Below are 23,303 nucleotides of genomic sequence, written 5' to 3' on the forward strand. Positions count from 1 at the left end.
GAATCACTGTTGTACCACTTACTAGCTGTGTAATGTTGAACTTCTTTGAACCTCATTTTTTTTACTCCACAGAGAGGAGATGAAAAACAGTAACTACCATAAAGACTATGGTGAGGATTAAACGAGATTATACATTTTAAGTGCTTAGATAATGCTAGGCACATAGAGGTACTCAATAAATGTTAATTACTAATATTTTTACTAGTAGTGAGGCAGGAGACAGATGGGCCCCAGTCTGAACAGCTGGAGTTTCTCCCCTGTGGACAGATACTCCAAAACAGCAGGAGCGAGAGAAGAGCTGAGCCCTGCCCAGATAACAGATAAAAGACCACATATTCCTCATTCTCGAAGTCAAGGAGACCTTCCCAACTATACATGTGCAGGAAGGCTCCTCAAAGGTCTAAAGGGAGGGGGGCGTCACCTCATAGGAAATGATGTCAGGCTACCCATAGGCCTCTTCACCGGAATCCATCTTGGCTAAGAGATGCGCATGCACACATGGGACGTTCCTGACATATACCAAATACGGACTCAGAACCAGGCAAATCAAGATGATTGGCCAAAGGAAACCCAGAAGAAATGCCCCATAAAAGTGATTCAAACTACCATGAGGGCGCGACTCACTCCCTCTGAGCCCACCCATGTGTCTATCCACACATACCCTTTTTCCTCCTAATAAACACTTTACTTGCTTCACTACTTTCCAACTCTATGTGGAAACTCATTTCTACACAGCTGATGCGCCAGGGCCTGGTCCCTGGCCACTGGTCTCGTGGCTAGGATTCAGCGCTCTCACTGCCGTGGCTTGACTTCAATCTCTGTCTGGGAACCAAAATCCTGCTTCAAGCCGCTGCTGCAGGCCAAGGCCACCTGAGATCAGTAGGGTACTTTCTTATTTTTTAAATGTTCATTTTTTTGACCCAGAAATTACACTGAGAGTATATCTGAGCAAAAGAATATTGTATAGTACTTAAAAATCTCATTAGAAAAGAGTATTTAACACTATGGAAAATTGTCATATAATGCAGTTATATGAAAAAAAAGTATGTAAAAGAATGTATAATATAATTGCAATTTTTAGAGAGTAGGTTGAGGTAGAATATACCACTAAAATATGAGCAGAAATATAAATACATTTAGGTGCTATAATTGCAGGTAATTTTAAATATTTTTCTTTATGTATTTAAAATTTTCCAAATATTCTACAATAACCATGTATTCCATTCCTAAGAAATTAAAAAACACACACGTAATGTATGTAATTTTTTTCTGACTTCAAATTTCTCCAGAAAAGTAGAGTCAGAGAAAAGAAAAAAGGAGAAAAAAAGAGTAAGAAGCATTTTTTAAAGCAATATTTAATATAAAGGATATTAGTTTTATTACACTAAAAATTTGCTATTCTGAATTATTACTCTCTAGCTTTAAACAAAACTCAAATAGAGTCTGACACCTCAGTTATACTAATTTAATCATATCTCCACACTAATATGTCCCTTGGAGACCAAGTTGTAATGTATTCTCCTAGTTAAGCAAATACTATTTAAGCTTTATAATAAAAGGAGACTATTAGATAGTGGAAATGGCCAACTAAAACTTATTAGTAAATTTATCACTACATTAGGTCTTAATTATTAGATTAAAGGATAATATTTTAAAAGGCAGAAAGTCTCTCTCTTGATGAACATGAACTCAGAGAAAGTAGATGGATCATTAAATCTTAAGTCCCAGGTTTTCCTGTAGCAAAACTGGTAGGGTAGTGAGCGGGTACGGATGCTGTCACCTGCAGAGTGAGAAGAGACTGAAAACAGGCCAAAGAAGCTTATCAAAAAGACCAAAAAAAAAAAAAAGGTCTGCTAAGAAGGGAGAAAACCAGGAAGAGAACAGGTTCAACGAAGGCAAGGAAGGAGTTTATAAAAAGGAAGACGTTACCAACAGTATCAACAGCCACACAGAAGTAGAAAAAAGATGAAGCTGAGTAACTGAGGAAGATTGATGGGGACAAACTGAATCTATAGCTCAGAGAAGATCCTTGAGCTGTTGCTGGACAATTCCAGAACTTGGAAAGAAGAAAGGGAATATAGGATATTAGCAATCCAGAAATGCTATGGTACTGAACCTGAATCAGATGTCATCAACCTACCTTGAACCTGCCTGTGGGGTTGAAAGTCCTCTTAGAGAAGAGTAAAGTCTGAGAGTGAATGATATTCTGTAGTTACAATAAGTGAATACTTCAGTTAGAGACAAAACTATGTGTAAGGAATTTAACAGAGATTAGGGTCAAAGAAGTGGTTCTTTAATGTTAATAAGCATAATTATCACCTGTGGTGCTTATAATAATGCTTATTCCTGGGAACCATTCCAGAGATACTGATTTAGCAGATCTTCATGGGCCTTCCAAACTGCCTACTTAACAGAACTACTCTGGACGATCCTAGTGCAGGTGGTTTGTAGACTATACTTTGAGGAGAAATCACCGAAATTTGGGCTATGTAGATTGACAAGTGATGAAAATCTCAAACTATGATGTAAATCAGAAGATCAAAAAAATTTTTTTGATAAATAAAGCACAAGAAGAAATAAAGTGGTGTTCACCTAACCTATTAAAGTTAGTTAAAGGCAGTTCATACGGTCCTGTCAAAATAAGAACTGAAGCTAACAATTTAACATAGAACAGGACTGGACTAAGCTGGGGCTATGGGGCAGTGGGAGGATAGTGTGAGCCACAGTCTTATAATCTGCCTTACTTAGCATTTTACCAGCAGAAAATATGTTAAGAACAGCATATTTGATATTCTCAGAAAGGGATATTCCACTTTTAAAGTAACATAAAGATAAACAAATAGAGAAATTTATATGCTATGATTAAGGAAGTATATTTTTAATGGTTTCTTCCACTGGGAATCAAGGGAGCAGGTGGCAGAGAGAGAGAGGTATGGGGTTTAAAGATAGGGTTCTAAAGAATTTACATGTATAAATCGCTGCCCTTTAACTCTTACATATAAAGCACATATTGAGATTCTACATTTTTAAAAGAAAGACATTAGTAGCACCTGAGAATGAGTATAAATTTCCTTATTTACTTAAGAATGAGGATTTCTCTTGGCACAAATGCTTGTAAGACATACTGAAGCCACATAATAATTTTATGACATTCTAAATGTATTTACACAGTATGCCCTAAGAGCTAATTACCTTAATTTCCAGATTCCACAGGAATGTAAAAGTGCTAGCCCGTAACTTCCCACATTTCCATCCTTAAAAGTATTCAAACGTTTATACAATAAAAGGATGTGTTGCTGATATATATGCCTGTTCTCTAAAAGCTATTCGTTAGGCTTGATGAATCTTCTGTTATCAAAAACTGTATACACGTTGACAAAGTGAATTCATAAGTTATCTCAAAGCTGTCTTTCGTGGTTCATTACTTTTAAATTTTATTAACTTTTTATTTTCATTTCAGTTTCAAGTTTATAGTTTTCATGACCTTGACACAGAAATAATACCCCTCCTGTCTATGGGAAATTTCTTTGATATTTCTTCACCTATTAAAATATGTCTTCAGTTAAAAACAAGTTTCCCTAAAAGGGAACTTTTGCCTGTATCAGTTATGTCTTTTCCTATTATTCAATACTTGGTAGAGCCAGTGGTTTAAATATAATAGTAAACCTTTACTTTCTAAATATCATTCCTTCTACTTACAAAATAAACATATTAGTATATGATGAGTGCGATTCACAGAGCACCATAATTCTATTTTTAATGCGAAACAGTCATTGCCATCAATATAAAAAATACCAACGATTTGCTAATGTTACACAATAAATTTAGAAGAAATACCTTATAGAATAGTATATAATTTTAAAAGTTTGGAGAGCTATAAGTGCCTTAGTTTAAAAATAGATTAATTATAAAAAGAGCTTTCAATGCCTCTTAAACTCTAGCAAGAAATTAAAACAAATGGACCTTTTCATGAATGAAAAAGTTAGACATGACCTTACTCTATTTAGTGTGAAACTCTGAAAAGAGACAAGAAAGATTTTTACTTGGTATGTGTGAAGATAAAAAATAAAACACAGAAAACTGTTCTTCAGCTTCCTTTTAAAAAACATTTTTTACATTTGAAAAATCAGAACATTATCACTGATTCTGAACTGTTCTCTCTGTGGCTAAAATTATTGCTTATTTATTTTTAAAATTAATTTATTTATTTGTTTTTGTATTTTTTTTGTCTGTGTTGTGTCTTCGTTGTTGCGCATGGGCTTTCTCTAGCTGCGGTGAATGGGGGGCTACTCTTTGTTGCACTGCGCGGGCTTCTCATTGTCATGGCTTCTCTTGTTGCGAAGCACAGGCTCTAGGCGCGCGGGCTTCAGTAGTTGTGGCTCGCGGGCTTAGCTGCTCTGCCGCCGCATGTGGGATCTTCCCAGGCCAGGGCTCGAACCCGTGTCCCCTGCATTGGCAGGCAGATTCTTAACCACTGTGCCACCAGGGAAGCCCAATGATTGCTTATTTTTAAGAATAAGAAGATGTGTCATTTACTGAGTGCCTCTATTATTCTAAATATTGCCATTAAACCTTTCACAAATGAGTAACCTGAAACTCACTGAAGTGAAGCAACTTGCTGAAAGTCACAAACATTGTAAATGGTTAATATCTGAACTCAGTTTGCTTCTTTTTCAAAGCTCATAAAGCTCCTTCCTCTACATCACACTGCATACTTTGACTTTCTGTGCATTTAAAATTACTCAATATTCTTACTCAACAATGCCTCAGATTATAACTCCATAAATTTAATGGCAAATTTTTATGGAAAAAAGAAATATTATCACAAAGAAATAAACTACTTATAGATACACATTCTAATTTGAGAGATGTCAAAAACTGAGTGACTTAAAATGTAACATAGCATAACACACTAACTCCTAATCTGTAGTTTCTTATTAGCCTTGATAAGATTCTATCAGAAAATCAAGACTAGAATGCTTAAATTCCGAACTCAATTTCATTAACTGAGTTCATACTTTTAATTTTCTTAGCTTAGATTTAAAGAAGTCTAAGTTTTAGCAAAAGGGTACATCTTAAACCACAATACATAGGTCAGAAAGACAATTTTTTAAGAGAAGTAATTCTACAAAATGATGAAATAGTAAAACTAAATGTTAAAATTAGAAGTAACTATCTAACTGTATCTACATCTAGAATACATGAACTCTCACTCCGTTTTTTGAAGCTAGGATTTAAGTCATTCCTATCATTCAGGTGTTACTTTCACAACTCTGGGAATGGGCTCACTTAATTCAACTAAGACCATCTCTGCAATGAACAATGTCTCTCACACTCACATTACATATGAATACTAAAATAATATGCTTACATAAATAATATATTCTACATTCCTTCTTGGTATATTATATAACCCAAAATTAGTATGTCAAATGTTGGGTTAATAAGGTAAAAATATTCTTATTAACTTTTTAAAAGCTGTAACGAAATATCCTTCAGCTTAGCCATCAGATTTTTAGTAGGTAACTTCTTCTCCAAAATAAAAATAAAAAGATAAATTTTTTACACCAAAGGATAGTATGAAGTTAGTGAGCTCTAAAAGGTAGTCCTATATATGGCACCCTACGGTACTTTGATTATTTATCTCAGTTATGATTCAGTTTCTCATCATATGGTATTCCACAGCATGGTTTACAGCACGCTATGTAAACACATCAAGCCCACATGCCATCTGAATTAGAAAATGGCTTGGTTTTCCCAGTTTGTAGAAAGCGTAACTTAAAAGATGATGCAGTCTTTCCAATTTTTCAAAATATTAATACAGAAAACATCTGTATAATTTTAGAGGTTCTAATCATTTTCTTTCTCTATAAATATGCTGAGATATATAAAAATGGACGTCATAAACACTAACAAATTTTATCTGGAGGAAAGAAATCCTGTTTTTGAAAAGATTCTTGAGGAATACCTGACCATGACTTATTGCAGTATACCAGTGTGCTTAATGTGTAATGTACAGTCCCCATGAAAAGTACCCTAGGTTAAAAAACTAACAGATCAGTGTAGATTCCAATTCTGTTATAAAGAATAACCATAAACAATCTGTTTTGTTGAAATTTGCGACTTGGTGAAAATATTACCTACAGACAGGGTTCAGAAACATGTCTAGGACAATCAAGTAAACAACTTTTTTGAGCAGTCAATAATGACAAATAAAAAGTTCAGTTCAGTTCATAAACGTTCAATTTAAACAAATAACACTATTTTTTTTTTAAAGCACAGTAGCATCTATAGTTAGTAGAATTGCTAATGGCTATTAACTTTTTACTGAATTCACAAAACACTGTTACTAGTCTCAAAGTACAGCACTCTATTAGAAATTAAGACTTAAAAGACATTTATACAAACAATTTTGCCTGCCAGGAAAAATGCTAGAGTAACCAGCAACAGCCAGACTTGGCCTAGGATAAGGTACAAGATCACCTGGAAGTGTTTGGGCTTTATTCCACACACTAGCAAAGATGAAATCTAAAGTTTAAATATTTAACTATAGCCATCATCAAGGATAACCACACCACAGTTTTAATTCTCAGACTTTCAGTAAGTCTACAAACTACCAAAGATCTTCCTATGGGATTCTAATTTAGGATACTGTATAAACAACTTTTCTCCAGACTTTACATAACTGTATCAGTGAAAAGGCAAATCAAAAAACTCAGTAAAGCTTGATAAAACATATTGTTATAACCTCTAATGTCACACAAGTCCTAGAAGAATACTGAATTAAGACAGTTAAGTGGTATAAGTTTTACCTGGAAATGACTTATCCGTCAACTGTGCTAAATTTAGAAACTTAAAATCTAACCTAATACCAGATAAAATCCCAGAGGTCAAATGAATAGTTAAAATATTAAAAAGTCCTGTTTTATGGGTCAGTTATATGATTCAAATTTAAAAGAACTTTAAAGGATAATTCATTTTAATTTTATTTTTTCATAAATCTTCATAATACATAAAACTCAGACATTTAATTTCCAGTATCACCAGGTTCAATTAAATGTGCTTGTTTAATGTATTGTGGCAAGATACTCCTTGGAGAGATTGTTCTGTTCAGTTTTTAAAGAGGCAAAATTCTCAATGACTATTTTACTCGATAGTAAATATTTATATATGTCATTTGACGCAAGCATTTCAGTTACAGAATTCTAGCTGCTCAATGCAAAAAAAATTGGAAAAATAGAACAAAAATTTAAAAAAATCATACTTCCCTACTCAGGGATTTCTAATACAACTGATTATCAAAAAGTACCACACTTGCCTGAGCTGGTGTGTCATGCAATTGTAGTGCCAGAAAATCTTCCATAAGAATTCAGATGAGATTTTTATGCATATGAAGTCAACTTATTACCACTCAAAAAGAGTACTATACTAGAAAGATCAAGTAAGAGTGAACCAAATGGAGGTCTCCAAGCTAAGATAGCTCATCTTGTAGTATTCAGACAATGACCTGTCATGTACACCTTTTGGCTTTTCACAAAACAGAACATGAACAGGGATGAAAAGCTAGAATCGTAACTGGCACAGTCACTGTAAAATACATGATGTGTATTTAAATTCTCAGTGGCACCTGTGAATATATATCACTTGGATGATGTCCTTTTAAAAGAAATATTTATAGTAATACCTGTTCATTTAACCATGCCAAAAGATGTTATCTTCATTTGGGGTGTTTCAGTACACAGAAGATGTTGAGATCCATATCAAGTACACCCTAGAAAAAAGAGAATAGTGAACTGTGCCCTATATTAATACAGAAAAAGAGGGAGAGGGCCCAGATCAATAAAATTAGAAACAAAAAAGAAGTTACAACGGACACTAGAGAAAGATAAAGGATCATAAAAGACTACTACAAGCAACTATATGCTAATAAAATGGACAAATTCTTAGAAAGGTACAATCTCCCAAGACTGAACCAGGAAGAAATAGAAAATATGAACAGACAAATCACAAGTACTGAAATTGAAACCGGGATTAAAAAACTCCCAACAAACAAAAGTCCAAGACCAGATGGCTTCACAGGCAAATTCTATCAAACATTTAGAGAAGAGTTAATGCCTATGCTTCTCAAACTATTCTAAAAAATCTCAGAGGAAGGAACACTCCCAAACTAATTCTATGAGGCCACCATCACCCTGATACCAAAACCAGAAAAAGATACCACACACACAAAAAAAGAAAATTACAGGCCAATATCACTGATGAACATAGATGCAAAAATCCTCAACAAAATACTAGCAAACCAAATCCAACAATACATTAAAATGATCATACACCATAATCAAGTGGGATTTATCCCAGGGATGCAAGGATTTTTCAATGTCTGCAAATCAATCAGTGTGATATACCACATCAACAAATTTAAGAATAAAAACCACATGACCATCTCAATAAATGCAGAAAAATCTTCTGACAAAATTCAACACCCATTTCTGATAAAAACTCTCCAGAAAGTGGGCATAGAGGAAACATACCTCAACATAATAAAGGTCATATACGACAAACTACAGCTAACATCATACTCAATGGTGAAAAGCTGAAAGCATTTTCCCTAAGATCAGGAACAAGACAAGGATTTCCACTCTTGTCACTTTCATTCAACACAGTTTTGGAAGTCCTAGCTATGGCAATCAGAGAAGAAAAAGAAATAAAGGGAATCCAAATTGGAAAAGAAGAAGTAAAACTGTCACTGTTTGCAGATGACATGACACTATACATAGAAAATCCTAAAGATGCTACCAGAAAACCACTAGAGCTCGTCAATGAATGTGGTACAGTTGCAGGATACAAAATTAACACACAGAAATCTGTTGCATTTCTATACACTAACAACAAAAGATCAGAAAGAGAAATTAAAGAAACAATCCCATTTACAGTCACATCAAAAAGAATAAAATACCTAGGAATAAACCTACCAAAGGAAGCAAAAGATCTTTACTACAAAAACTATAAGACGCTGATGAAAGAAATCAAAGATGACACAAACAGATGGAAAGATATACTGTGTTCTTGGATTGGAAGAATCAATACTGCCAAAATGGCTATACTACCCAAGGCAATCTACAGATTCAGTGCAATCCCTATCAAATTACCAATGGCATTTTTCACAGAACTAGAACAAAAAAAATTTTACAATTTGTATGGAAACACAAAAGACCCCAAAGAGATAAGGCAATCTTCAGAAAGAAAAATGGAGCTAGTGGAATCCGGCTACCTGACTGCAGACTATACTACAAAGCTACAGTCATCAAAACAGTATGGTACTGGCACAAAAACAGAAATATAGATCAATGGAACAGGATAGAAAGCCCAGAAGTAAACCCATGCACCTATGGTCAGTTAATCTAAGACAAAGGAGGCAAGACTATACAATGGAGAAAAAACAGTCTTTTCAATAAGTGGTGCTGAGAAAACTGGAGAGATACACGTAAAAAAATGAAATTAAAATATTCTTTAGGGGGCTTCCCTGGTGGCGCAGTGGTTGAGAATCTGCCTGCCAATGCAGGGGACACGGGTTCGAGCCCTGGTCTGGGAAGATCCCACATGCCGTGGAGCAACTAGGCCCATGAGCCACAACTACTGAGCCTGTGCGTCTGGAGCCTTTGCTCCGCAACAAGAGAGGCCGCGATAGTGAGAGGCCCGCGCACCGCGATGAAGAGTGGCCCCCGCTTGCCGCAAAAGGAGAAAGCCCTTGCACAGAAACGAAGACCCAACACAGCCAAAAAAAAATTAATTTAAAATATATATATATATATTCTTTAATACCATACACAAAAATAAATTCCAAATGCATTAAAGACCTAAATGTAAGACCAGATGCTACAAAACTCTTAGAGGATAATATAGGCAGACACTCTTTGACATAAATCGCAGCAATATCTTTTTTGATCTGTCTCTCCTAGAGTAAGGGAAATAAAAATGAAAATAAACAAATAGAACCTAATCAAACTCAAATCTTTTGCACATCAAAGGAAACCATAAACAAAACAAAAAGACAACCCACAGAATGGGAGAAAATATTTGCAAACAATGAGACTGACAAGGGATTAATCTCCAAAATTTACAAACAGTTCATGCAGCTGAATATCAAAAAAACAACAACCCAATCGAAATAACAGGCAGAATATGTAAATAGACATTTCTCCAAGAAAACACACACGTGGCCACTAGGCACATGAAAAGATGCTCAACATCGCTAATTATTAGAGAAATGCACATCAAAACTACAATGAGGTACCACCGCACACCAGTCAGAATGGCCATCATTAAAAAGTCTACTAATAACAGGGACTTCCCTGGTGGCAAAGTGGTTAAGAATCGCCTGCCAATGCAGGGGACACGGGTTCAAGCCTTGGTCTGGGAAGATCTCACATGTCGCAGAGCAACTAAGCCCGTGTGCCACAACTACTGAGGCTGCACTCTAGAGCCCACGAGCCACAACTACTGAGCCCACATGCCACAACTACTGAAGCCTGCACGCCTACAGCCCGTGCTCCACAACAAGAGAAGCCACTGCAATGAGAAGCCTGCTCACCACAACTAAGAGTAGCCCCCACCTGCCACAACTAGAGAAAGCCCACATACAGAAACGAAGACCCAATGCAGCCAAAAATAAATAAATTTATTATAAAAAAGTCTACAAATAAATGCTGGAGTAGGTGTGGAGAAAAGGGAACCCTCCTACACTATTGGTGGGAATGTAAATTGGTACAACCTCTATGGAGAACAGTACAGAGGTTCCTCAGAAAACTAAAAATAGAATTACCATATGATCCAGAAATCCCACTCCTGGGCATATATCCAGACAAAACTATAATTCAAAAAGATATACACACCCCAATGTTCATTGCTGCACTATTTACGATAGCCAAGAAATGGAAGCAACCTAAATGTCCATCGACAGAGGAATGGATAAAGAAGATGTGGTGCATATATACAATGGAATATTACTAAGCCATTAAGAAGAATGAAATAATGCCATTGGCAGCAACATGGATGGACCTGGAGCTTATCATACTAAGTGAAGTAAGTCAGACAGAGAAAGACAAATATCATATGATATCGTTTATATGCAAAATCTAAAAAAAAATGATACAAACAAACTTATTTACAAAATAGAAACAGACTCAGACTTAGAGAATGGACTTATGGTTACCACGGGGGGAAGGGCTGTGGGAAGGGATAGTTAGGGACTTTGGGACTGACATGCACACACTGCTATATTTAAAACAGGCAACCAACAAGGACCTACTGTATAGCACAGGGAACTCTGCTCAATATTCTGTAATAACCTAAATGAGCAAAGAATCTTTAAAAGAATAAATACATGTATATGAATAACTGAATCACTTTGCCCTACACCTGAAACTAACACAACATTGTTAATCAACTCTACTCCAAAATAAAATAAAAATTTAAAACAAATACAATATTAAGTCTATATCTTATATGTAAGTATACAACATAATTTTAAAGTATCAGTTTGTTGAAGTTTGCCTTGTTTTAAAATTGCAAAAACATTAATTTTTAGCTTAAAAACTTTTTAGTAACTGAAGAATTTGTAAAATACATAAAACAATGGTTCTTATTCCTGACCACTCATTAAAATAATTTTAGAAGCTTGTAAAAAATAAAAATGTCTGTCTTCGATCCCTCTCTCTCCCCTCCTTCCTGAACAATTCAATCTAAAAGCCATCAGGTTATGGCAAGCAAAGAAGGTGTCCATGCAGCAGGGGAATGGAGGGTGATAGGAGATTAGTTTTACAACAGGGGATTAATCTTATAATATATATCAAGGATAATGGGAGCCAGTTTTCAGTGAGGGAGTTATAAACATGAAAAGGGAAAAAACCAGAATGGTTTCCAATATCTATGAAGACAAAGAAAAGTAAATGTGTATGTCTATGAATGTACATACATACATCTAGTCCTTGGCTATGTCTACTGAGAAGACCTAGGAGAAGCAACATCCCAGTAACAATGAGCACATCTAGTACCATGATCTTAGTTTCTAAATACCATTTTCCACTAAAAGGGAAGCAGAGCTCCTTGGAGAAATCACTGGTTCCAGGAGTAGGGGAAGGGAAAGAACAAGTTGAGCCTAGAACACCTTTAGTAAGGAAGCACTCAAAGATTTCTGGGATCATATGAAAAGAACACAGAAGCCAGCCTGAAGTGGCTCTCATTAGCCAAATTTGAGACAATTCAAACATCAAAATAAATAATGATAAAAACCAATATAACCCACTGAAAACAGAAAATGAAAGTCTGATAAGGAATAGGATATTTACACAGTCTCAAGGTTCTTCCCTACAAATTACTTATTAATTAGAAAGGGGAAGAGAATGGAGAAGACTTGCAGAGAACTCCTCAGTCAAGTGATTAAAGTTAGCATCACCATTTATGGTTCATATTGAAATCATGTGTCACCTGATAGAATGCATACTGCATCACATCTGTGGTATTTTTATCAGAGATGCACAAATCTAACCACAAGAAAAGATCATAAAAATGCAAAGTAAAAGTCTACAAAATAACTGCCCTGTAATCTTCAAAAGTGGCGATGAAATGACAGTCAAGGAAAGACTAAGGGACTTTCCAGATTAAAGACTGAAGAAACATAAAAACTAAATGCAACGAATGATTCTGTATTGGATCATTTTGCTATTAAGGACGTTACTGGGACAAATGGCAAACCTAGAATGAGGTCTGAGGATTAGATGGTAACAGTGTATCAATGTTAATTTCCTGATTTTGTCAGTTATATTCCGGATATGTAGGAGGATGAGAAAACACTGACAGATGTAAAGCAGTGGTGTGTCAAAAAGACTTTCAGGAAGGTTACTCTAGTAGCAGTGTGGGACTATGATCTCCAAACACTGTTGTTGATGTACCCCAATACTAAAATATCTTAAATGCATACCTTAATAAGTACATATGTGTGAAGTTATATACCTATTCTACAGCAGTAACCTGTTACTTACATTAGAAAACACACTCAGACATAGAAATTAAAATGGAATGCTACATAGAATTAATTTAATTAGTCATCTTGTCTATCTCCTGAGGTACAAACACTTCACTTTGAAGGAACCTAGTGAAGAGAACGGATAAAAGAGGAGATGAGTCTGGCAGACTTATTTAGATAGCCTCTAAAATAGGAGGAACTGATAGAATGAGGAAAAGGTGAGGCACTGAATCAAGGCAGTAACAGTGGAGAAAAGGAGCAAAGAGTAAACCATAGAAATATTTAAGGAAGAACACTTTTACAGGACTCAGCAAGTGATTTTCTATTTGGGACAGGATGAAGAAGACTTGAAGATGATTCCAGGTATTTGGCTTGGGAGAATGGATGAAAGTAAAGATGAAAGAAGAAATAAAAGATGGGTGAGGTGGAGGAGAAAGAATAAAATAACATTGCTTTTCCAGGCATATAGCATTCATTTGTAACAGTATTTTCACAACACAGCAAAGAGCAAGAGAAAAAAACCTAATGCATGGTGATCAGTAGCAATGAACTAGCCCCACTGAATAAAAACATAGCACACTGTCTTGGATAGCTGCTGCCTTAGTCAAGTATCTTTGAAGCATAGCCTATGGGAGAAAGTATATTTTGTGCATGTGTTTGAATGTGTGCAGATTTGTGTCTCCGTGTGCGTTACATGTAATGTATATATCTGAATCCATATAGCTGGTCATTTTTCATGAAATCTAAAGTGACTACCTAGGTTTATGAAGGATTGATAAGGCAGAGAAAGTCTTATCATGCCATACTTTGTGGATCTGGGTAGAATAAAAGTCATTCTATATACAAATATTGAATCATTATGTTGTATATCTGAAACTAACATAATAAGTCAATTATATCTCAATTAAAAAATCATTCTACTGCTAGGTAAATTGTTATTAAATAAATATCATTAATTTATTATCATTAATTATATATTATTAATTTAATATAGTTTATTTTACCTTTCATGAGCTAAAGCTTAATATGGATTGAGATATGATGAATCTTGTTAGACTTTTGTGGAATTTCTATACTTCCTATAATTAAAAGCAATAGGCAGGATTAGCGACAGAAGATTTTTGCTCTCATAAAGGTTACAGCAAAAAAACCCATTACTTGAAAGACAAAGTCATATATAAATACATTATGCTACTCAGAGTATACATGGCAATATTTTAGCGTTTCCCCTGGTATGCAAAATTTGGAGACAATGTCAACAGTTAAATAATACTTAAAGTGCAATGCATTTTCAAGTACATTTTCAGCTACACACCCATACCATATATAATCTAAAATTCTAAGCAAAATAAATAATTTATTACTTGGGAGTCAAATTTTTATAATAAATGTTAAGACTTCTTGGACTTAATAATCCTGACTACCATAAAGAAAGAAAGTTGGATATATATTTTATGGCTATAACAATTTTATATTCACTTTTCCCCACCTAAATTTATTGGCTACTGATTCCTTTCTCCTGGCAATAACTACTTCTACCTCAGTTTTTCATACTATTAAAATAAATGAACATGGCAAATATACTTAGTATTACCTAAAAAACACCATTCCACCAAAGCAAATAGAGCAGAATGAAGGACAAGCAAAATATATTAACCTTTATTGTGGATTTCTTTTAGGCCCCAAAATGATACTAATTTTCTTGACTCAGATGTTAACAATATACTGCTTTCTGAATTTAAAAGCTTCTGCAGCAATTTACTGAATTATATAGCATGACATTATCTATCAATGTTTTCTTCTTGGGACCCAATACTAGCAAACACCTTACAAGAGAAAATGTAAACAGAAATTTACTTGTCAGGAATAAAGTTTTCAAAGTGAGCAAAACAGAGTTGATGTAACACAAGTATTCAAGGGAATGAATTAATTTTCCTTAACTTTCAGCTTAACTATTATATTAAGCTTAATTTTTCATTGGAAAAAAGTAGAAGTATGTAATATTCATCTTGATATGATAAAAATACAAATCCATTTCACTGCTGTAATCCTTACAATAAACTGCTGTGACATTCGTCAGGTAGATACCATATTTGGATATTTTAAAAGTCTTGGCTGTTTATATCTGGGATTCATTCATTCACAGGTCAAACGGAGTACAGCTAATACAATGCAACTTTTCTAACAATGTGCCTTCCTAATGGATTTCCATTCAGAGTCCAAAGATCTTATTCTCTGGTAGACAGGGAAAAGCAAAATACAAGAACATCTCAATGGCTACTGGCATGCACCTACTGCACTTACAAAAATATTCATTTTGTATATTCCCAACATATGTGAAATGTCCTCTTGCATTTTCAATGTTCATTAACAAAATTACTATATAACTTAACAAAGGCACTCTGCAGTTAATTCAATGCTACATATTTACAGTAGTATAAAACCTTTTCAAAAGAATGTATACAAAAAGGCTTATTTATAAAACGCAATAAATCTTTTTTCAAAAATTGCTTTCCTAATTGCTTTTTGAGGGTAGAAGAAAACCCCAAACAAAAAACACACTTAGAAAAATTATATTATACCATAAAGAGTCCCATAAGACAACTATTTAAAATCTATAGTACACCATTACTTTTTTCTCATTTAAATACAATTTCTGGAAAACATTTTTTAATTATGTAATAAAACTTTTTGATATTAAATACGCTCCATCTTAAATCTGGGTCTTAATAAAATGACTGTAAAATAATTCTTGATATTGTATAGTTTAAAACCTTGAGCAAAAATGCTTGATTATTAAATAAAATGCATAAGATTCTATATTAATAATCATTATACAAATTTGTAAAATTTTTAATAAATTTGGTTATTTAAAAAACCCTTTAAATAGCTTTTTTTTTCCTATAGCCAAATGCTTTTCTGCAGTTTTTAATAAATAAACTTTTACAGATGGCTTCTGTGGTAAGCTGGAGTAAATCATTTTAACTGATAAAAAGAATATTTTTGATTCCATGATCAGACAGGAATTCAGTATCAATTTTAATTCACTCTAGGAAAAACAAATGCACTTAAGTGGCATTTAGGAGAGATGGCTTGAGGTCCATATTACAATAGACACTTAACTTCTGTTGTCTATTTAAAGAAGAGTTATTTGATTAACCCACAGGTGACCATACTGTCTTAGTTCAAATATAATTAATATTTCTGTCAAGTAAGTCAAAGCATCAGGGGTCCAGCTATTTACTCACACACTTAAAAAAAGCATATAATAATCTTAAAATGTCGATCGTCACAATTTAAGGTTATAATATTGATATTCAAAAGATTTCAACAGTTTATTATTGGAGATAAACTATGAAACAACCTTATTAGATATTTCATCCTTTCTACTTAACTAAAATAATTACCAGAAAAAATTTTTAGGATATAAAAACTAGTTTTCTCAAAGAGCAAACCTTATAGAACCTTCACAATATACCTACTATATCTTAAGATGAGTCATCTATAAAATTAAATTGGATTTTATTGGTTATTCCCTAGGGGTGGTAAATTAGCAGAGGGTGACTTTTCTGGCTACTAGAGAACTATTTAACATGCTACAGTAATATAGAGAATACACAAAACAGCCAGAATATTTCATAGAGAAAATTTATATAATTCAGTAGAGCTCTTTACTCCTTAATTTAAGGGCAATAAAATCATCAAGGCAATATATTCTTAAAGTGCATAGAGTAAACTGTTGGTCCTTCATATTCCAATTCTCTTTAACGTTAGGAAGCTGTTGGTGAGATACAGAAAAGCTATCAAAATAAAGAGAAACAACACTTTTTCTTATAAGTTTATCCCCTTACCTTAGAAGATGAAGAATCACACTCCTGACATATCCATCCATAGCCTGTTTGTTTAGGAGACTTTTTCAAAGGAGGATCCAAACAACCAAAATGGTAGCACAGTCTGCATTCATCACACCTGCAGGGTAAACAGATTTACAGTATATTTAAATAATATTAAAAAACACCTTTTTCAGAGAAAAACAGCAAACTACTGTATATTTCAACTGTAACACTGTTAATTCTATCCTTAGCTGACAAGATTATTAAATTAATGTTTATGAAAAAGACAATCTAAACCTGAAATAAATGCTTTAGGAAAAACAAAATACCAAAACAATAAAATAAACAAAACAAATATCATTCAGAACATTTTGATAGTAGAAATGTTAACAGCATAGGAATAAATTTATATGTATAACCCTATGTGTTCAAAACTAACAAACATTAACATTTTCAATTTTGAACTTCAATAATAATCACTTGCCCATTAGATGGTTTTAAAAGTAATGTAAGATATATATAATTCAAGATTATGAATTCAATCTAATATATTGTGGTTATTTAAAAAAACTTTTAAATCTAATGAATTCTACTAGGCTACACTAAGCTTAATTCTATACAATTGATATACCTCATCACTCTCTTTCTCTAAGTTAAGGTAGATTGTAAATAAAATTTCTAATGTTTATAGCATGCTAACATAATCTACAGCAAATAAAAACCATTCTAAGAAGTTTATTTTCTAAAATATAAATTTTCTCAAAAATTTACCTGTCACTTTCAGTGCAATTGGTTTTTCAAAGTACCTCCTAGTACATTTTAAAGCTTATTAACAAATGTTTTGATAGTGTCTTTGCCACCTATGATGTACAAAATCTAAGAAAACTATCATACCTATTCTTCGTTTCAGACAATCTCATCCTGCTGACAATGAAGAAAGATCTGTATTATTTCAGTGTTTTTTAAAAAGAATTTTGCATCAGTTGGAATAACAAGACCAAAATTTAACAACAAATAACAAAGATGTATACATTTTATAGAAAGGGTTATATTCCTCTTATTCTTTGTGCTTTTTTGTAAGTTAAAAAAATAATACTTTCTCCAAACCAATCTGTCACATTCTCTTTATATATAGTTACTCTTATTGATTTAAACCTAAAAAGTTGAGGAATCCATAACTAAGAAAGGAGGACATTTTATAGGACATATATTACTTAAAGTACAAAATTACTCTTAAATAACTTTTATTAGAAAAAAAGGAGAAGGAGTTATTGTGATAAACAACATGCAAAGAAAAGCAATTTATTTTCACAATAAAGGGAACTATAAATCTACATTTATAGTAAAAATTTCATGTCATGCTATAAAACCCAATCTCCCAAAGACCCATTTCAGAAATCAAAAGTTTCAGAAAATTTAGCAACTTAGCTAAGTTATTCAGGTATAAAGAAGTTTAAAACACAATTATGTGTCTTAAGTTTAGGCACTCCTTCCTCTACAACTTCCTTCTCATAAACCAAATAAACTTATGTACTTTTCCAAAAACCTTCACTTAGACTCAAGAGATGGACTTGAATAAAAATGTTTACTATAATAATTCTAGCTATACAAAAAAATCAAATCAAATAGGAATAACAAACAGTACTTTATTTACTGTGCCAATATTACAAATAAACCATCCAAAAATATATTTAAAAGCACTTAAAATGTTTAAATACCTGTTGTTCTAGTATTTAAGAAAAAGTAATAGATAATATATAGCTAACATCAAACATTACATAAAACTAAATGGCAAGCCCACAAAATCTTGTTCTTCTCAATTCAACTTATTTACCCTTCAATAGTTAAAACTCCAATTACATTAAACACATAGTTAGAGGACCCTTCAGAGTATAAGCATTTATGAGTTATGAGAAGGTTGAGATTTCTAGTTAGCTGAGGGCGTATTCCTTCAAGCATGGAAAATAGTATTTCAGTCATCTTTAATGGGAAATTTAAAGAGAATCACATTCTTTGCTTCATCAAGGAAATCCATTAAATATAATTTACTCTATCTTTATCATTCCAGGGTCACAAGTATGAGTAATCGATGCCGCTACACGTCTAACAGTGTGACAGCTTTTTGTGTTTGGACATGAGTATCATCAGTCTGCTGTTCTGTTTGAACTCTTGTATTCAACTTTTACAGGTCCTCCTCACTTGCTTAAAAAATATCAGTCACTACTTTCTGACATTGTCAGTGTTATCTGTCTAAGCGGCATTTCCCCGACAATAAGTTTAAAAAAACATGAAAATGAGAACTACTAAGTACATGGACTCAATTTGGGTTAACTATAGTCTTTTTTGCTTAACTTAGGGTTTTTAAGCAAGTTTAGATTGCCAATAATCTGGGCTTTTGATAAGTGAAGAGTTATAGTATTAATGCTTTCCTAGTTCATATCAAATTACAACCTAATTACTGCATATTTACTTTATAAGTCTGTGCCATAATAACTTGCAGATTATGGTTTCTAGTGTACAACTAGAGTCAAACACTATGATGAATATAGAGGTGAATCATAATTCATTACCTTTTACCTTCATGTACATGTGGTTCTTGCTGGTGTGTGTGTGTGTGTGTGTGTGTATGTGTTACGTATATGTACATATATATATTTCAAGCTAATAAATTAAGAACAAGTTTGCTACATTGATATAGTTCAAATTTGTAGCTGATTTCAATTAATTGTAAACTCAAGTTATCTTTCAGCTCAATAATAAATGCAAAAGGGAAAAGAAAGACTTTATATGCTAGATTTGTTAGAAGATAATGTTGAAGTATATGCCATTTGGAAATGACCTAATCCTTACTGATTCCTTCATTAGTGATACTTTTTAGAATGACTTAGTCTACACATGGAACTCATGTACTAGTGATGGGTTCCAGAGGAAAGGAAGAATTTGCTTGTTAGAATCAGGGGTGACATGGGAGTTCTCTCAAGTTATAGCTCACTCAATGGTAAATAAAAAACTGTAATTCCAAGACTAAGTAGCAAAAAGGAGTAGTTAATACACTTAGGAACTGCCAAAATCCAGGAGGAAAAAACAAAAACAAAAAGAAAAAGAAATAACCTAATCTTGAAATCAATAACTCTGTTAATAAACAAACATATAAATATTAGCCTTTTCTAAAAATGACTAAAATTATTTCCACGTGGAAAAAATATAGTTGTTTCTACACTAAAATATTTAATTGAATAAATCTATAGCTTCATGTGCTGGTAACAAAAATATCCTGAGTGATACAAGGGAACTCCAGCAGAATTTGCAAGAATTAATTCACCATAGACAAATGTAAGAGATGCCATTAAGAACCCTAGAAATCAAAGAACAATTTAGATGGTAAAAATAGTGAATAATTTATTTCATGCACACACACACCATTTTGTAAACGTTAGCAAATTTTGTCAGTCAACAAATTATGGCTAAGTTACAAATATAGATCATTTTAAAAACTCAAAAATCAGAAGCTCATAAGGATCTGCAATCATTCTGCTACCTAAAAGCTGAAATAGAGTTGAAGTAGTTATTGATCAAATTATTATTTATGACCTCTACATCTACTTCTTACATATACTTGGAAACACGTAATTACAACACATAATATAGTACATATTTAATGTATCAAAATAATAAATCTTGTGCAAAAGCAGTCATTGACCCACGAAAGCAGTGATATAACACAATATACTTTATTAAATAACACAAATGTCTATGTAATAAAAACAGACTATTATACCAATAGCACATATATTAAATAGGACGACAGTGTCTTAAAATATTAAAAGATAATATAAAACTAACCTATAAAGATACACTATGTTTTTTAATAAAATGCAAACTGGATGCTTAAAGAATATCCTCTAAACATCTAATAAAACTGTACACATTAACATATTATGGGACATTCTAATATTACAATTTTAAGTGAGATAAAATAAATCTCATTTATAAGAAAAGGAAACCTCATTGTTTAATTAGATTCTTACTAAATACAACTTCCTAGGCATCAGATTCATAATGGATACAGATGTCAATAATAAAGCAGCTATATGTATATGGTCTTTTACACATTCATTAAACAAAATGCAGTGACCAAATAAACATAGTTCTATATGTATTTAAAATACTTACTTAGATATGGTTAAGTATAGCACCCTAGACATAGAAGAGGAAGAAAATGATTTATGTTCATATGTCCTATGATCCATGGGAGCAATCAGTCATGTGTTTATCTGATTACTGATATCTGATGCACACAAGTAAAAAGAAACAACTTATTTATTTCTGTCTACACTTAAGAGACAGGCCAGTGTTCCAAAGGGTTTCTTAAATTCTCTTAATTTCCAATTGATAATTTCACTAGAAGAGTACACTAAATAACTACTTTTCAAAACTAACCAAAAAAAAAAGTGCACCTCCTATATAAATAATTTATAGCCAGATGATCAGCTAAATTTCAGGAAAAAGAGAAATCCACAACATGGGACTTGAAAAGTAATGTACATGTTTTATGACCAGGTTGATCCATAATCATAGCTATTTTTTATGTCAATGAACATTTGATTTAGGTCCCTTCCAAGTCTATATAGAGTAAAATAAAGAACCGACCTTGAAAATATATACTGTTACATCCGTTCAATTAAAAAAAAAAACAACTCACAACTAAATATCAAGAGAATTGATGGGTTGGATTTTCTTACTTTTTCATCATTTCTATGCAAAAATTCTATAGAAGAATGACCAAAAGAATTGGTCTTAATATTACTTACATAAAATCTTACTAGCAACTGAAACACCTACACAAATGTATTAACCAGTAGTGACAGACTCTTTCACTGAACAGTAGCCAATTATTTCAATTATTCCTTTTAACAGAGGGAGAAAATGCAGGTTTGTGGCCCATGAGTTAAATCACTTTTAAAATAATACAAGCTTGCACAAAATTCTGCACTCTACCAATATTAGAATAACATTTAATATCAATAAAGGCAAACTTTATTCCTTTTTACAACACTTCTAGTGCAAATCACCTAATATGAGCATTTTCTAAATAATTAGAAAATATCTTTTATATGATATTTCACAAATAAAGGCTAATGTGGAGGTCTTGAACATATTTTCATTAATGTCACTATAGACTCTCATCACATGCAATAATGAACGAATGAGTGATAGGAAAGACAAAAATATTCTTTAAACACTAAAGTATATTAACTGGAAAAAATATTTGGATAATTATTGAAATCCAAATTCATGTTTAATGATCACTTAAATAATGGGATCAATTCAGCTAGCTACATCTGCAGTAGTCAAGTTACAAGATTAAAAGTGAAAGGCAAAACTAAAACATGAAATAAAAGAATTCATATAAAAATACACAATAAGGTCAAGTACCTCTTCACAGCATGAGAGAATGATTAGACATTTTCATACCTGAAACACATCTGCTTTGTTCTTTAATAAACTGATCTCCATCTGCTCATGCCCTTGGAAATATTTCAGCAGTACAACCTGCTGTGCTCAAGCCCCACATAACTTTGTATTTCCCTGCTCATAATTAACTAATTATTCTCTAATCAATAGTGTAGATCTTGATTTTACAACGTAAATCAGATAAATGAGATAATGGCTGGGGGTCAGTCTCATTTGATTCACAAAGCCCAGCATGAACATCCAGTTTCATTATATCTTATGTACCTGAACAGCAGTGAATCTTACAGCAGGCCTGCAGAAAGTCTTAAGACTGTGGACTGGGAGAAAGAGGTCTATATGTTTATTTTTTAAAAAAAGTATTTGCAAAGCATGTCTATCTCAGAAATATTTTTAATCGCAATCCTTAGTATTATGTAAATTGATAAAGTGTTGACTGGGTAGGAAAAAATTTCTGCCTTCATATGCCATGCAACTCTAAAGCTGAGTCTCTTAAACAAGTTTTAATTGTCAAAATGATTTCAGAAAATTTAAAGAAAAATTAGTAATGTTAGTATTCCATTCTGCTACAGAATCCTTCTGAATTCCTTGAATAGATTTTGGTGAAATATTAATAAAATATTCCCATACTGAGAATCAAGTAAAACAGTGGTAAGTTTTGTCAAATAAAGAACATTAAGTGTTTAAAAAGAGTGATCTGTTAAGTAATAGGATGTAAAAACAGGGAAATAGGATAATGAGTGTGAATATTCTTATTATTTATTGGTCAGTGATCTATTTTTAACATTATAAATGTAAAATCAGATAAACACTCAAGAAACACACGAATAACAATGATATATAAATGATAAATAAATTTCATTTACAAACAAAATGGATTAAGGTTAAGGCTAAATTTTTGTTTTCATGTTAAACATAATCCTAATTTCAAATCTTTTCCTAACAAAGGAATTAGTGAATTATGGACAAAGGCT

General features: G+C 32.8%; 1 protein-coding gene across 1 annotated transcript in view; it reads right to left on the minus strand.

The window, feature by feature from the left end:
- The window catches only part of PHF14 (PHD finger protein 14), a 193,684-nt gene that overhangs the window by 48,356 nt on the left and 122,025 nt on the right, over positions 1 to 23,303 (minus strand). Inside the window, exon 17 of the mRNA XM_068550589.1 lies at positions 16,876 to 16,993. Within this exon, the coding sequence (XP_068406690.1) occupies positions 16,876 to 16,993 (118 nt within the window). The remainder of the gene's footprint in view (positions 1 to 16,875; positions 16,994 to 23,303) is intronic.

This window comes from Eschrichtius robustus, chromosome 8 (assembly GCF_028021215.1).
Source record: "Eschrichtius robustus isolate mEscRob2 chromosome 8, mEscRob2.pri, whole genome shotgun sequence".
Taxonomy (NCBI): Eukaryota; Metazoa; Chordata; class Mammalia; order Artiodactyla; family Eschrichtiidae; genus Eschrichtius; species Eschrichtius robustus.